Source organism: Meles meles, chromosome 14 (assembly GCF_922984935.1).
Source record: "Meles meles chromosome 14, mMelMel3.1 paternal haplotype, whole genome shotgun sequence".
Lineage (NCBI taxonomy): Eukaryota > Metazoa > Chordata > Mammalia > Carnivora > Mustelidae > Meles > Meles meles.
Window position 1 is genome coordinate 55,823,648 of NC_060079.1, and position 13,161 is coordinate 55,836,808.

Here is a 13,161-nt window from a genome sequence, read left to right on the forward strand (position 1 = left end):
ATATTGAATTATAGTTAACAAGTTTAAAAAGTTGAGCAGAATCATTTAGACGTTAAGGTAGGAATGGTAGAGTGGTTTGAAGTAAGGAAATCTTAGGAAACTCGGCTTCGACTGTTTACTATATGCCAGACGGTGTGTTAGGTACCGAATGGCTCTCTCTGTAGGGAGAAGAAAGTGTGAGAAGGAATCTTCTGGAAAGTATTCTAGCCCTGCCTTATTGTTGAGCTCATAGCTTCATGAAGCACCAGTCTTTTGAGGGTTGTCACTGAGCTCATTAGATCAGTTACTCTTTTTCCTTTTATATAAATGAAGTCATATTCTTTCTTAAATTTGATTTTGATTCTATGCAGAGACCTATATATTCAATGAAAATTTGAATATTTACTGTGTTTGCTATGAATCTAGGTAAGAATGGAAGGAATGTCATTGTTGCTGGCCACTTTTTTTATGAATAGTTTTCAGTGTAGAGACTTAAATTTAGATTCTTTCTTAAATCTATCCTGTCCTTTGTGAATTTGCTCTTTGTCATCACTGGACCATTTATCAAATTAAACTTTTTCTTGGGGGGTGTATTATACTGAATGATGTACAAAAATAGCTTCACAGATTTGTAATTTATTTTTTAAGTCTGGCAACTTTAGAGATGTACCAAAAATAATTGACCGTTAGACACTATTTTGGCAGAACGATGAGGGACCAGTCCGTACATTAGTACTTTATCGGATTTATTTCAGTAGAAGATGCTTTTTAGAGGAGGGAGGCACCGTAGAAGGTTTTGCTGTCTGAGGGTGTTAGCAAGGAAGCCGGAAATGCTGGAGGTGGGCAGCAGGGCCCGGTGGCGGGGAAGGGTCCTGGCGAGATGATCCTGTGTGCCTTCCAGGTCCTGTGTGCTGTGAAGAGCCACCGCGGTACTTTAATGGAGGAAAGAAATACAGTTTCAGTAGTATCTGACAGACGCAGCTGTGGTTGTGAGCTCAGAGCAGGCTGGCGGGGGGGCAGGCTGGTGGGGGTTAATGGTGGTGGGGGACAGGCTGGCGAGGGGCAGGCTGGCGGGGGCAGTGGTGGCAGCCACAGGCTGGCTGAGGAATAGATGGTCGTTTATCTGGTGCAGGGTGGCGAGCATCTCGATCCAGAAGCTGCAGTAGGACGGGAGAGCATGCGGAAGAGAGCATCCCGGGAGGTAGTCCAACTTAAGGTGTTTGGGAATGAAAACCTTCAGTGTGTCCTGGTGTTTGGGCCCAGCTCTGCTCTTCGAGGGTTGGAATAGAACCAAAAGTTAGGAGTCCATGCCACCTCCAAGTTTGAAAAGCATTTGAGTTACAGGTAGCACTTTGGACTTGGAGCATAAGGAAACATAACTGCTGTTCAGAACGTTATTAGCAATTTTCTCCTATAACAGCATTGTCTTATTCCATTTTTAGGGTCATTGCAACCATCACTGAGCCTCTCAAATAACACCATCCTCATATGAAAAGTCCATTAAATTAATTGAAAAAGATAAAATAGCCCTGTAGAAGGTTCTTTTTCATTTATTTATTTGACAGAAATCACAACTAGGCAGAGAGGCAGGCAGAGAGAGAGGAGGAAGCAGGCTCCCTGCTGAGCAGAGAGCCCGATGTGGGGCTTGATCCCAGGACCCTGGGATCATGACCTGAGCCGAAGGCAGAAGCTTTAACCTACTGAGCCACCCAGGCGCCCCTTTAGAAGGTTCTTTTGTTTTATGCTCTCATGCTTCCTGGGGGCACCTGGCTGGCTCCCTCAGTAGAGCATGTGACTCTATGAGTTCAAGCGCCACATTGGGGTGTAGAGTTTTCCTCAAAAAACAAACAAGCAAACATAAAAACGCGTCCTGTTATAATTCGTGTAATCCTTCGGCTGCACGGTGAAGAATAACTAGGATGTGATGGCTTCCGCTCCTTTCCCCCTCACCGACTCCGCCACAGCCTTGGGCACTGTTCTAACGTTTGTTGTTTTGTTAGCTTGCCCCCATGGTAATTCTCCTCCCTCTTCTTAACCCTCCCTGCCAAGGACAATGTAGAGCATTCTTTCTTGCAATAGATGCTAATTGTGTTCTTAGTGGGGATCTTGCTGTCAGAGCCACAATCACTGTGCCATTGTGCTGGGAGGCTGGGCCACAGTAGTTACTGTGCCGAGCAGTGAATGCTGTTTACTTGGGATGCGTTGTTGCCTGCATCTGTGGGTGAGAACACGCAGTTACTGTAATTTGCCTGGCAAGTGATCAAACATCATCTGTTAAGCAAGGTAGCCATCACAAAGAGCTATTGATTTCCTCTTTAAATATAGAATTTTAATGAGAAACTTGGAGTCCTAGAGATTGAAGGTGTGAGAGCGGCTACCTCTCGTGTTAACCACCATCTTTCAGGGTATTTGGGGATGAGGTTCACGTATCTAGAAGTTAAGGGACTGGGAATGCTGGCTCCACGGGTCTGCGCTCTGGTGTAGTAACATATCGGGAAAGTGAGGTGACTGGTGTGAGTCTTCTCTGCAGTGGCCCCTTCCAGACACTCGCGAGTCTTAAGTGGGGTCACTGTGAATGCAGTTTCTTCACTTAGCTCGTTCACCTACAGAAGAAAATGATTTTGTTTTACATAGTTGTTGGAATAGGATGGTACTTATCTCAAAAACTCTTGCTGAAATAAGAGGAAACGTTGTGCTCTTTTAGACCACCTTGGTGATAGTTTGCAAGGATGTTAAGAATCCCAGTTTGGAAGACGATTATTTTCTCGATCCCCACATCGCACAGTCTCTCTCTCTTCACCCCACTGCCCATCTGTGAACACTTTCCAGCTGTCTGTGCATTAGCAGTGCTGGCTAAAAGTGGTCTGGGGCATGCCTGTCACAGCAGTCCTCTGTACACTTGCTTCTCCAGGTTTTGTCCCATTTCCAGCAGATACAAACCCTGTTATTGCTTTAAGTGAAGTTTAACTTCATCTGTATTTCTTAGGTGTTCCCTCCTGTCTTGCTTATTAGTACGTGTTGAAATGATTGCTTTTCAGAAAAACAGATGTTCCTAGCACCGTAATTTGCATCCCTTGAAGGGAGAGTATGTGACATTTGTTGTGACTTAGGTTTTTACAATTTGAGGTCTTTTTCATGATCACTAGGCCTTAGAAATAGCAGGGGCTGGCAGTCTGGGAGAAGGGAAGTAAATTAAATAGGCCAGGTGAAATAATGTAAGAATTAAATCATTTGCCCACTATAGGTATTATTCCTTTTTGTTCCTTATTTTAAAGTATTGTTGTAATAGTATGTATCATCCTATCTTTAATGTTATACAAGTAACACATGTTCCATGCAGATAACTGGGAAAATATTTTTTATAAAAAAATAAACAGCAAGTCACCAGCTGATCTTTTCACCTGCCATCAGAAATAGCTGTCATTAAATTTTATATCCTTCTGTGATTTTGGTATTGTTTTTCCATAAGTCTTGTTTTGGACTCATGGCAGCCATTCAGAAAGGCAGTCGTCCTGTTAGGTTTGTCCTGTAAGCCAAGAGCAGGTTTCCATAAGAATTTTTTGACCAACATTTTCTGATACTAAATGGGTTGGGAATTAATCTTAGGAACAAAAAAATTCAGGGCATATATAGTTAATATTAACATTCCCCACAATTTCTAATTTTGACCTTTTTAAGACATTGACCTTTTATATATACTACAAAACGCTTAAATCCTTGTGCAGAAATACAGAGTAGAAAAAAGCATTTCTAATGTAGAAATTCAAAACACGTTTTCATTATTACACAGGCATATTGGCTTTAATCAAGCTGATTACTAATTCTTTTTTTTTTTTTTTTAAGATTTTATTTATTTATTTGACAGAGAGAGATCACAAGTAGACAGAGAGGCAGGCAGAGAGAGAGAGAGAGGGAAGCAGGCTCGCTGCTCAGCAGAGAGCCCTATGCGGGACTCGATCGATCCCAGGACCCTGAGATCATGACCTGAGCCGAAGGCAGCGGCTTAACCCACTGAGCCACCCAGGCGCCTGCTGATTACTAATTCTTAAATGAAGGTATCCATAGGAATTCACAAATGGCCTATACTTATATATTTCTGCCATAATAAATGGAAGTCATTTAAGATATCTTTATGAAAAGTTGCTTTGTCTTTTCATTTTTTTTAACCTCTTCCCTTTCTCCCTCTGACAAATCAACATCTGCTTCCGGATAGCTAACTGCTGCTGTTTATTTTCTGCTTCTGTGACAGCGAGCCGATGGCGGAATCCCTTCTCTTCAAAGGTCTCACTGGCTTTTCCTTACAGTCCTGTTGCAAGACTCAGCCCTTATAGCAATGGCATTAATACTCCCAGCTTCTCTAAAACCTCAAATAAAGCAATACTAACACCTGAAAGAACAGGTAATCTTTCAACTTCTTGACTAGCTGCTTGCCTTGTCAGTCCATAAGAACAGCATAAATATCCTCTTCCCTGGACAGTGCGTGCTGCACACTTCGGGTACAGAGAGGAGCCCAGCAATCCGTGTTTTAGCATCAGTAACGTGCTCTCCATTGTGTGTCGTAAGGCAGTTTTCCCTCGTTAGCAAAGGCATATATGTCTGGTGATGTTTCTGAATGCCTAACGTGCTTTTAACATTCAATGTTGAACACAAGTCAGGTATTTTGTTAGGATTCAGGAAGATAAGGCTTTTGTGTCTTTGGTTTTTTTAATTTTATTTTTCTGATAATTTTTTTTTTTTTTTTTTTTTTTTAATGAAGCCAGGGCTACACAGAAAAAATAGCCACAGTACCTTTTTGTGAGATGATGTTCTCTTCCTTTCCTTATTTGTGTCCGCACTGGTATGATGCCATTCCTATAGCTTTTCTCCCTTTGGGTCCTTTCTTCCTTTGTTCTCTTACCCAAGTTGTTGCTTTTTTTACTTTTGTGGGTGACTACAAGTCTCCTGTGACTGCTGTGCTCCCTCTTTTATTAAGGTTTTGTGTATGCCTCTGTGTATCGATGCGGGTCTTTTCTGTGTGGTACTTGTATTCAGAGCACGGCTTGTACCTGTTTGAGAAAAATTTATTTGATTATAATTAAAAAATCAGTTACTACTAGAGATAAGTATATCTGATTATTAATTGAAAGCGAACATGGATATGTATTCGTATATAATGCCTTTAGATCTATACTTATCTAATGGGATGCAGATTTCAGCATTGGTGATAGATGTATATTTTCTAATTTTAACTCCTTCTACCCTCTTAACAGTTTTTTCTTGGTGTATAGTACAGAGTGATTTTTTTTTTAACTGAAAATTGTATTTGAAAAAACAAATTGTTTTATTTATGTGAATTATGGACATGTGAAAGATATGCATATTGTCTCCCTGTTAAATAGTGATATGTTGGTCATTTTTGGGTGACATGAAACTAGAGAAAAAAATGGCTGACTTGATACAGGAATGTCAAGCATGATGTAGACACCTGTTCTCCAGGCTAAATAATAAACCTGTTTGCTTTGGGTTTTAGGTCAGAGCTCCAGGGGCTCCCCTCTCAGCCCCCAGTCCTCTATAGACAGTGAGCTGAGCACTTCGGAATTGGAAGATGATTCTATCTCCATGGGATATAAGTTACAGGATCTCACGGACGTTCAGATCATGGCTCGTCTCCAAGAAGAAAGTACGTTCTTTTTAAATTAGAAAACTTCTTGAACTAGAGGCTTCTGCTTGGAAAGTAAGGAGGCAGGGAGGCTCAGGCATTTCTCCCCAGGCAATGGGTAAACATTCGATGCTTTTTCTCATACCACCCCACCTTGGACATGGGCCAGTTAGTGCTTCTCAGGCTCTCATGGGCATTGGAAGGTGTTAGGATGTACAAATATATTATATATAAAGAAATGGATCAGAATGCATTAATATAAAGACATTGTGGTGTAGCTACTATGGAAACTGTCTGTTTCTTAAAAAACCAAACACGCAATTTCTATAGGCCCCAGCAAATTGTAGGCTTGGGCACGTATCCCAGAACAGCAGAAATTTGTGTTCGCACAAATAGCTGTACATGTTTGTGGTGCTTCATTTGTAATAGCCCCGAACTGGCGTGACCCCAGATGCCCTCCGGGTGGTGCATGATTCATGAGGCTGCGGCGCCCCGTACCCCGGAGTGGCACCGTGCACTCCGCAGCAGGAAGGGGCAGACTGCTGGTGCCAGCGGCATCTTGGATGACGCTCTGAGGAATGATGCTGAGCGAAAAAGGATGATTTCAGACTGCATAATTGCATTTCTATAACATTTTAGAATGAGAAAATTTTAGAAATGGAGGACAGATTAGTGGTTGAGCGCGTTTACAGACAGGATGTGGGATCTCTGGGGAGGTGGATATGATGAAAGGGCAGCACGAGGGATATTTGTGTTTTGTGAGTTTTTGGAACTGTTCGATATTTTGGCACTGGTGGTAGATATTTGATCCTACAGGTGACAAAATGTAGAGGACTTAATACTTCCATGAACTGAATAAAACTGGGAATATAAAAAAAAAAGTTGGGTTTATATCACCATATCCCAGGTATCGTATTATTCTGTAATTTTTCAGAATGCGACTGTTGGGGGAAGCTGGGCAGAGTGCACAAGCAGTCTCGGTGTCAGTTCTTTGAACTGCATGTAAGCGTATAGTTATCTTAATAGAAGCTCAATTGAAATGCATTAATAAACTTCTCAGGATAAATAATGATTGAAGAGAAGATAATTAGAAATGGGACAGTTTATCACTGGTTCTGCAGTAAAGGTAACCCGTCATCTAGGAGTGATCTACGGCAAGGGTATTTATTATAAAGGCATCTAGAGGCACAGTGAGCTGTCGAGCATTGGACGGGGCGAGGCGTGTTCTGGAGTTATCTTTTCAGGTCAGCATAAAGTAGAAACAGCCAACAATCCGTTCATTGAAGCATGACCATTTCCTGCTTTCAGAATTAGTCAAGGCTATTATGAGATACAGTGTAATGATTATGGAGAGTTTCAGAAGATACATTTTGAGGGGCAAAGAGATGGTTTTATGTTACTATTCAGTAGTAGTAAGATAACAGCAACTTATTCTGAAGACATATGACTAAATGATTAATGTCACTTCCTGCTTTTAAGAAATTGTGGTATTGGTAATGAGGTGAATAACTAGAAACTTCCAGTTTGACTATTTTTAGATCGTTGTCATTTGGGATGACCCAAAGCTATTGAAGTGTCAGTATGCTTTGAAAAAGATAGTAATAAGTAGGACAGAGAAGGGACCTTGTAAGAAAATATTGTGTAGCCTGGGTTTTGAACTTTGCTTTGACTTTGGAAAGCTGGGGGTAGGGACAGGAGGAGTTCCTCCCTGGTAGGAGATGTGATTATTTTTATTGTCTAACCCATAACATACTATTCATAATGATGATGCATAGCTTTTCCTAAGTATCTCCAGATTTCAGAAGGGATCATTTGGGGAAATTGACAGACACTGACTGATGAACTGTGGCAGTGTATCTAGTCTTCTCTGGAATTGGGGCGGTCTTTTTGCAGAACAGAACAGTATAATATTGGACACCTGTTTGGTAGGTAGGTAAATGTGTTTGTTTTCTTGGGATTTAATAAACCATGAGCAGGATAATGGCTCTTCATTTGAATTGTTTACCTGGCCCATGTTTTCTTCTGGTACTTCGTTGCCACTTAATTTTTGCTAGGTTGAATTATCTCCGTAGGTAATACTGTTTCTTGTTGTCCCAGGTCTCAGGCAAGATTACGCTTCCACCTCAGCATCTGTGTCCAGACATAGCTCCAGTGTGTCACTGAGTTCAGGAAAAAAAGGGACGTGTAGCGATCAAGAGTATGACCGCTTCAGTCTGGAGGACGAGGAAGAATTTGATCATTTGCCACCACCGCAGCCTCGTCTTCCAAGATGTTCACCTTTCCAAAGAGGCATTCCCCACTCACAGACTTTCTCCAGCATTCGGGACTGTAGGAGGAGCCCCAGTTCCCAGTATTTTCCTTCAAATAATTACCAGCAGCAACAGTATTACTCACCTCAAGCCCAAGCTCCAGATCAGCAACCAAATCGGACCAGTGGAGGTAGGTTATATGTGCCCTTTGGACTTTAATGGGCTTTGAGCTTTCATGTGTAGTAGGAAATGGCTTTAGGGTCAATGTAAATAATTAGAAAATGTTTCCCAAACTTACGAAGTAAGTCTTTAGGACCTTATCAGTTTGGTCTAAGTTAAAATCTAAAACTGACGAGTGTCTGATGACGTGTCCCAGATTTACAGACTTAGGGCTTCAAAAAAACACTGCGATGTGGCCACCACAGAATGGGTCATGCGTGGGGGGCATCTTTGTGCGGTGGCTCTTTCAGGGCAGGACAGGCAGGGGCTGCTGGTGGAGTTCACAGGGGAGTCCCGTGGAGACCTCCACGCCGAGCCGTGGCTCCTTACCTGTCCCACCAGCTGAGTCTCCCAGCCTGTTCCCGGCATGGAGTGTGGAATGGGAAAGGTGCACAGTGATGCTCATGCACATCCATATTAAGGACAAGGATGTGTCTCTCCTTCTGACATCTAGAAGTGGGGTCTGTGGAGCAGGAGGGAAAAGGAGGCTGATACTTGGTTTGCTAACTGGAAGTTGGTCGGCCCCAGTGCCAAATGGCGGGTCAGAGCACATGTCCTCTCTTCTGTACTTTCTCCTTTCTCCCACTTCGTCATTTGTCTTCCAGGACTTACAGTCCTTGACCTCCAACAAACTTCGGGAGAACAGTCCCGAACTCTTCTAAGCCTGGTATGCTTTTACGGTAACGACCAGCCAGACTTCATCCACAGATCCCGTACAGCATGGAGAAATAAACCAGATATAATTATAATTACAGCTTCTAATTATTATATAGCACCATTTCTGGGCTCAGGAGTGATTAAACAGCTTACTTCAAAGTACTGCAAGGCCAAATACAGATCGTATTTGTGATCACCCATTACCATTTTTTTTAGTTTTCACCTTTTCTTCTGTACATATACCTTTCATGCTAACTGAAAGATCGTTTGAAAATATTGAACATTTAGTCATAATTTCCCTTTGAGGACCTTTAGATTCCAGATTTAAAGAAAAATTGGCAGCTAAGTCATGTCATAGATTCGAGTTGAGTCTTAACTTACTAAAGCTCATAATATCAGAAAAAGCAATGTGTTTCATGTGCTCAATGAAAGTCAGCCTCATTTTTTTTTGAAGATTTTATTTATTTATTTGACAGACAGAGATCACAGGTAGGCAGAGAGGCAAGCAGAGAGAGAGGGTGGGGAAGCAGGCTCCCTACTGAGCAGAGAGCCCGATGCGGGGCTCGATCCCAGGACCCTGAGATCACAACCTGAGCTGAAGGCAGAGGCTTTAACCCACAGAGCCACCCAGGCACCCCAAAAGTCAGCCTCATTATAAAATTGAGGAAAAGCACCCTAAGAATTGTTGCCCTAAAGGTTATTTGTCAGGTATCCTCGAACAGCCCAGCCCAGCCGTCCCACAGATGCCAGCTCCGCGTCTTGATCAGTGTGGTCAGTGGATTGTTGTCTTACCTTAGAAAAGTGGTTTTACCTTACACCAAACACCACGGTGACAAGGATTAGGTTTCCTTGGAACTGTGCTATGATGGTTCCTGTTAGGAAAGCAGAGACATATCACCGCTTAGTGTCCCGACTGTGGTAGTTTTATTTTTCCTTAAAGCTCTGGTCTCCACATACAAAGGAAAATGGACTACAGTGGCAGTCATCTGGACTGGACTTGTGCCACTTAGCAGTGAGAGCACAGGCTCAGGAGTCCAGTCCCATCCTACCACTGACACCTTTTAAAGGTTTCTCAGGTCTGTGAACTTTGATTTCTTTGGCTATTAATGTGGCCAAATAATACGTCTTCTTAGAAAACTTAGGTATAATTTCGCATCAAACCACCTGGTGCATATTCTCCCAACCTAAGGAAGAAACGAAATAATTACTGTTATTTTGGAGTAGAAGTACTGAAGAAAAGGAATAAAGGTTGTCTCTCTTCCCTCCCACCCACTTTTCAAAAAAAAATAGGACTCACTGGAGTGCCTGGGTGGCTCAGTCAGTTAAGGGTCCAACTTTTGATTTCAGCTCAGGTTGTTAGGTCATGAGACTAAGCCCCGCGTTGTGCTCTGTGCTGGGTGTGGAGCCAGCTTGGAATTCTCTCCCTCTCCCTCTGCCCCTGCTCCCTGCACATATATATGTGTGTGGGTATGTGTGTGACTCAGCTGAGCCTTCATCTCTTACCACAGAGTATCATTGAACAAAATTGTGAAATAAGAATGATAACTTGGAAACTATCAAATATTTTTCTAAATTAAAATAATATGGATAGCAGAGAATGATTGTTTAATCATTGATTCATTTTAAAGTAATTAAAAAGAAACCAGAAATGCATGTTTATGTTTATTCCTTCCATAGCTCCTACACTGCCTAGATTCAGAAGGGAGGGCTATTAAAAGTTACTAGAGTATTTATAGGGGTAAAGAATTAAAAGGAGCATATTTGGAATCATTTGCTAGATGTGAAAAATGACGAACTCTTGTAGGATATTTGCTCAGCGTAAAGGGAGTCTACTGGGCAGGGATTGTCAGTGGCGTGATGTAAGCACTCTTGGCTCGAGGCCCTCCCTTGCACCCCGTATTGATTGGGAGGCCAGATCGGATTGGTGGGCAACTGAGTATCTCCCTTCCCAAAGATTCTTTAGTCTCTGTTTTCCTAGAGCGGTAAGTCCTGGCGCCACTTTAATATGAGAAAACTCATTCAATTCTTGCCTTGGTCTATTCCTCCAGCTTCCTGCTGCATCTCAGTACTTGAGGGTAAATTGCTGATTTCTTGTGAAGATAGAAATAGAGTGTTATTTTTGATTCCTTGAATATTAAAGATTATATGATCATTAATATGTTCCAAATTGGACAGGAAAGGGTACTTCATTTCCAGATGGTCCCTGACACAGCTTGGAGGTCACAGCTAAGCTCCCGGAGGAGTCATGTTCTAAATATTCACACTTGGAAGCCTTTATTTTTAAGAGCGTATTTCACGTTTAAAGCTTTGTGAAACTGACTTGATGCTCACATGAATAAAGATTGGTTTTGAAAGCCAGATGCGTCTGGATGAACAGATTAGAAACCTAACTACCACATCGAATGCGTGAACCTTGATTGATCATGGTTTAGGGGGAGAAGCTTAAGAAAGACTTTCTTGATGTTTGGAAAATTTTGTGTATGGATTATTAAAAACTGTTGTTAATTTGTTTACATTCATGACAGTATTGTGATTCTACAGAATTTTCTTAGGCGATCCTAAGATTTCAAAGTACCTGAGTACTTTCAGATTTAAAATTTCAAAGAAAAGAGTGGCAGTTAAGGAATGTCATAGTTAGGGACTAATTTATTAAAGTTCAGAATATCGGGAAGAAAATGTATCCTGTGTGCTTCATGGAAGTCATGGCATCATATTAAAATTGAGGGAGAGGGTCACATGTCAAGATGTCTGCAGCTCTTGTATGGTTTAACCACTACAAACAAGTGTGTGTTTATATATGGAGATGAATTAATTATGGCAGAATGAAAACAACTGGTATATCTAGGTGGAAAACAGATGTTTATGATACAAGGTAGATGTTTATCTACCTTTCAGCTAGATATATGGAAACTTTTATAGTAAATAGTTTGGAAACTTAGAACTACAGAAACACAATTCATATTCTAAATAATGGCATATAATTCTTTCTTGGTGCCTCCCTTCAGCTTAAATATATATAGTCAAAGTAATGTAGTCTTGCACTGAGAGAGGCCCACCTTTCATGCCAGTTATCGTGATATTCAGAAGATCTAAGCGTTGACTCTAAGATTTATCCATTCTCTCTCCTTTCTCCTACCACACATCCTTGGCCAGCATACACATAAATAACATTTGTAGAATGTTGTATTAAATGCCTCCTGCCCGGGGTTAGCAACTTCAACAAGAATTTGGGAATACGAGGCCTATGGTTGTTAAAAACAGGCCTCAAGGAGATAATGAGGAAAATGGTCGAGAAATCTAACAGTCACTGGCAGTGTCTGAGCATAATTACTCTAGAAGTATGCACAGGGAGTAAGGACATGGTGTGGGGTGGTAGATCCCTCAGCTCGGGGCTGTATAGAAGTTAGTGAGGTCAATATAATTCTTTCTGGTCTCCTATCTTAGTCCTCTTCACAGTTTCTTATTATACTTTTTCACATGTGTGATGTAAATATACTTACTATATTTGTTTAATTTTCTGTTTTTTCCCTAGACTGTCCCAAGGAGGCAAAAGTTGCTGGATAGGGCTACAGAGGCTGGGTATAAGTGATGTAGAATGAGCAGTGCAAATGGGTTTGGTTCGGACACGTTTTGGATGAGTGTTCAAGTACATCATCTGTTTTCTGATTTAGCTTGAAAGAAAGTGACCACAAACCTGAATGTCCTGACAAGTGTCTCTTTGTGCTTCAGGGCCTATACCAATAAAAATGAAACTATGGAGGCGGGTGGGGCATGTGTGAAAAGCATGAGATACTATAATGGTTGGTGGTCCTCCGAAGTTTAAAATGTTTCGGAGTTTCAGAATATTATTTTCAATATTTATTCCATTTGGGAGAAAAAAGAGTTAACGTTAAATTTATAGGTTTTCTTCTTGGGATCAATAATGGAAAAAAAAGATGATGAAACCCTGGTGTAGACTATAAAACTCAGAGTCAGGGACTGTGCGTGTCATACACTGTCCGTTCCTCCAACAGCTACCGTGCCTGGCACAGAGTATGTACACAGTGAATTCTGGTGCCCGTATTCATTCGCTCCCTCCACGAAGTGGGGAAACGTGGCCAAGTGAAGGGACCAGCACGTCACAGGTGCTGGAGAGTGTGGAACATTTGGGAACTTGGCTCATCCACTGTGGGAGGCAAGTAGGCTGAGGGGTGGGAGTAGCAGGAGATAAGGCTGGGGAAGGAGGACAGGAGCCCATACCTCGAAGGGTCTCACGTTGGCCATGCCCAGGGGCTTTCATATGAAGGTGGGAGAGTAATCAGAAGGTTTTAGGTGGGTGTCTGGGTGTGTGCTTGTGCTCTAGGAAGAAAGCAGGCTGTGTGGAAGATGGGTTGGAGGTACAGGACAGAGTGCTTGGAGACCAAGCAAGAGGGTTTTGTG

General features: G+C 41.9%; 1 protein-coding gene across 2 annotated transcripts in view; it reads left to right on the top strand.

Moving 5' to 3' along the window:
• SLAIN1 (SLAIN motif family member 1) overlaps positions 1–13,161 on the top strand; it is a 61,878-nt gene that overhangs the window by 40,107 nt on the left and 8,610 nt on the right. The window contains exons 3-5 of one of the 2 annotated variants that reach the window (XM_045978487.1): positions 4,229–4,378; positions 5,489–5,638; positions 7,715–8,056. In XM_045978487.1, the coding sequence (XP_045834443.1) occupies positions 4,229–4,378; positions 5,489–5,638; positions 7,715–8,056 (642 nt within the window). The remainder of the gene's footprint in view (positions 1–4,228; positions 4,379–5,488; positions 5,639–7,714; positions 8,057–13,161) is intronic. The other variant, XM_045978488.1, reaches the window with a different exon arrangement.